This window comes from Haplochromis burtoni, unplaced genomic scaffold (genome assembly GCF_018398535.1).
Source record: "Haplochromis burtoni strain Fernald_Lab_line unplaced genomic scaffold, NCSU_Asbu1 Contig_785, whole genome shotgun sequence".
In the NCBI taxonomy this organism is placed as follows: domain Eukaryota; kingdom Metazoa; phylum Chordata; class Actinopteri; order Cichliformes; family Cichlidae; genus Haplochromis; species Haplochromis burtoni.
Window position 1 is genome coordinate 111,119 of NW_024583146.1, and position 3,561 is coordinate 114,679.

The 3,561-nt window shown below is 46.7% G+C and overlaps 1 protein-coding gene across 8 annotated transcripts in view; it reads left to right on the forward strand.

The window, feature by feature from the left end:
- The window catches only part of ascc3 (activating signal cointegrator 1 complex subunit 3), a gene marked incomplete at its 3' end in the record, with an annotated part of 122,202 nt that overhangs the window by 66,566 nt on the left and 52,075 nt on the right, over positions 1-3,561 (forward strand). For all 8 annotated transcript variants that reach the window (XM_014330397.2, XM_014330395.2, XM_014330396.2 and 5 more), the window contains 2 exon segments: positions 1,626-1,829; positions 3,360-3,500. In XM_014330397.2, the coding sequence (XP_014185883.1) occupies positions 1,626-1,829; positions 3,360-3,500 (345 nt within the window).

The following is a 3,561-nucleotide window of genomic DNA, read 5'->3' on the forward strand; positions in this document are numbered from 1 at the left end:
GGTGTTTGTACTGTGTTTGTGTTTTGTACTGTGTGCTGTGTTTTTTGTACTGTGTGTGTTTGTGTAGTGTGTGGTGTGTGTTGTGTGTGTGTGTGGGTGTGTGTGTGTGCGTGTGTGTGGCACCACCTGTCCTTCACGGTGGCCGTTTCTGTCCTTATCAGAGGCAGTGTAGATTGAGGGCCATCACCCACACTCTGTTGCCATGGTGAAGGCGGACAGAGGCCAGGTTGAGTGGCAGCTCGTCTCAGCACTCGTCCTCCTTCATGCTTTTTAATTTTCCAGTTTGTGTTCACACTGAGTCACTGACACGGGCTGTAACTGATCACCTGTCTGTACTGCATGTCAGGAGTCTGCAGCATGTTTCTGTCATAAAAAATGCAGTTGCCAGCGACTGCACTGAATAGTTGGCATTGGCCCAGATCTAGTTGCCAAGGGCAACCAGTCCAGAGCTGCGTCAGTGCCTACCAGGGTTTGTTGTACAGGTACGGCCCTAAGTCTTTATTTAGTTTAACGGCACAACCAGAATCTGCTCAGTTTATCTGAACCCAAAATACCACAAGAATCACAGCCACAGTGGGGGTCATCACAGTGGGCGGGATTCAAATAGCCTGCCTTTTATTTAGCAGAAAGGAGCGTGTTGACCTGCAGAATTAGTCAGTGCGCATGCATTATGAATTCAGATTTTAACATTAAATATACATGGGTGTTGCCAGTTTGATGGAGAATATGTGTACGGTGGTTTTGTGCTGACAGTAGAAAAGCAATGTCTTCTGGCACACGCGGTGCCCGTCAGTCAGAACGCCACGTCTCAGATTCATGGCCTGCATATGCAGAAGCTTCACGTCTGCACAGATGTGATGGAACAAGTGCAGCACAGTGATTCTGTTGGTCTCTTCAGAATAAATGACAAACGACATCAGTGATAACTGACATCAGTGGCTTCAGACAGGAATTAGCAGCATTATTGCTTTATTATTACTCAGCCACATGGATCATGTTGATGCATGGATAGAAATTCAATGTAATCTGACCATGTTATATCTAAACATGGGCAGCACCTCATCAGTCAGTGTGCTAACATTTTATTGAAAATAGAAAGTTCAGAAGTATTCACACCGTGTGTGTGAAAGTCCTGCGAGCTTCACTGCAGCCAGGTCAGACTGCACAGGCCAACCTTAGCCTCTGTGCTTCAGTGTGTTAGTGAGTCCCAGTACAGCTTATAGTCCCAGTACAGCATATAGTCCCAGTATAAGTGTCATGGTGAAGACTTCCCTCCCTCCTCTCCTGTGCCAGTGTTTCAAAGGTGCTTATCACTAATCCTTATTTGTTACAAAGTGATAAAATGATACACTGACTGTTAGCGTCTAAATTCCTGTTGCATATCAAAGGGTGGGAGCTTGTGTGTGAGGGGGGCAGGGGGCGGGACCTCATATGTCCACACCCACTACAGCACACATGTGGGTTGCAAATACATCTCCTGTGTCTGTGGTCCTTTGGTGTTTGTTTGACAGACACTCTGTGCGCTGACACGGGTCGGTCACAAAGTAACAGCACTGCTGATCACACATATTCGAACACGTGGTTTTCAGGGGTCATAATTCTGTGTGCTTGTCTTATTTCCACAGATTGGGCAGCTGGTGTTCAAGGGCATGAAGCGCCTGAACAGGATTCAGTCCATAGTGTTCGAGACGGCCTACAACACCAATGAGAACCTCCTGATCTGTGCTCCAACCGGTGCTGGCAAGACCAACATCGCCATGCTGACAGTTCTCCATGAAATCCGTCAGCACTTGCAGCCCGGTGGCGTCATTAAGAAAGATGAATTCAAGGTGCGATGCACACATCAGCTACACTTATTAGTGCTGTTTATGCTGAAACGGCTGTAGTGTACTGATCTGTCAAGGAAAGATGTCTTTGTGATAACTGCTTCCTGTTTGTAGCGTCACTCCAGCTCGGAGCCTTTGAACACGAGTCCTGGAGATTCAGTTTGCTCCCTGGTGAAGTTTCACACAAGCCCTGCAGGGATTCAGATCACTCGCTGAGATTTCAGGCAGGGAGTTAATAGGACTGCTCTGATAGGTTGAAGTCAAGGGGAGCTGGAGTCATGGGACTTCCTTTAAGATGCTTAGTTTGTTCGGTTGATTTGAACAGTTTGCGTGTTGTTTCACTCCAGTAATGATGTTTCCCTGGATTGTCTTGTGAGTCTGAAAGGATCTACAGCACTGATGATGCTAAATACTAAAGCAGTCAGTGTAACGGTACCATCTCATGCTGTCACTGCTGAGAAGGAAACGAACGACAAGCATCAACAGACAGGAAGTGTAAGGGGAGAGCGGTGGGCTGCTGGCACCGCCCACCAAACCATTACTCTGATAGGTACCAAAGCAGGTTCAGGGGTGTAGTTCTGACTTTGGGTCGAGTGTCCCCTTAACTCTTGTGAGAAGTGTACGTTATTACAATCAGCCAATAGCATTTCAGGGATGGAAAACTGCAGCGTGAAGCACTTTGAGTTTCCTGCCTACAGCTGTTACAGTTCACATCTAATGTGCCTACTGAGGGACTAAGTGTAACTTTGCCACATGTGACAGAGATGTGATGTTTCATAAAACAGCCTTTGTATTAAAGGTTGATGCTAAATGCCTTTTAAACATGTTCATTCACAGAAATGAGCCTGCATTTAATGTGGGCGGAGCTAATCGGCCTGCATGTTCACACACCCGACACTGTTTATGTGTATGAATGCGTCTGTGCTGAGCAAAGACAACGTAGTCTCTGCTGTTTTCTTCAGAGGCTGAAGCTGAGCCGATGACTGAGTGATGATTTGTTATCAAATTTGATTGGTGAATAATGATGACCCCATTATTATGATCAGCTGTTCATGAATGTGTGCGCTGTAAAGCCACACGGCGCTCGTCCACCGAGTCTCTGTAGTTCATCTGTCAGTGCTGGGTTAGAAAAGCAGAAGATCACGGTGGTCAAAATGACAAATAGCAACAGTAGGAAACAGACTCTGAAACACTGGCAGTGCTGACAGCTTGGTCTAAAAGCACTGGTCTTAAACCCAGTGTCAGATCCACACACACATCAATAACGCAGACAGTCTTTGTTCTGTGTAAAAGCTCGTACACTGACAAACACCAGCAGTGACAAAAGCTGCTTTTCATACATCACCATTACATTTTATCCATGCGAGCGCTGTGACATTTCACAATAAACTGATTTGTGCTGGTAGCTGGGGAACAAATGATGCTGCCCCTCTTTGCTCATTTATCACCACAGTGTCCTTTCAGCCCCGTCTACAACCTTGCTCCACTCTCTCTCCTCCACTCACATTCATTTCCACGCCGCTCTCTCTGTAGATCGTATATGTGGCTCCCATGAAAGCCTTGGCGGCTGAGATGACGAACTACTTTGGTAAGCGGCTGGAGCCACTGGGCATCACTGTGAAAGAACTCACTGGAGACATGCAGCTTACCAAAGGAGAGATCCTTCGAACACAGGTACACACACACACACACACACACACACACACACACACACACACACACACACACACACACA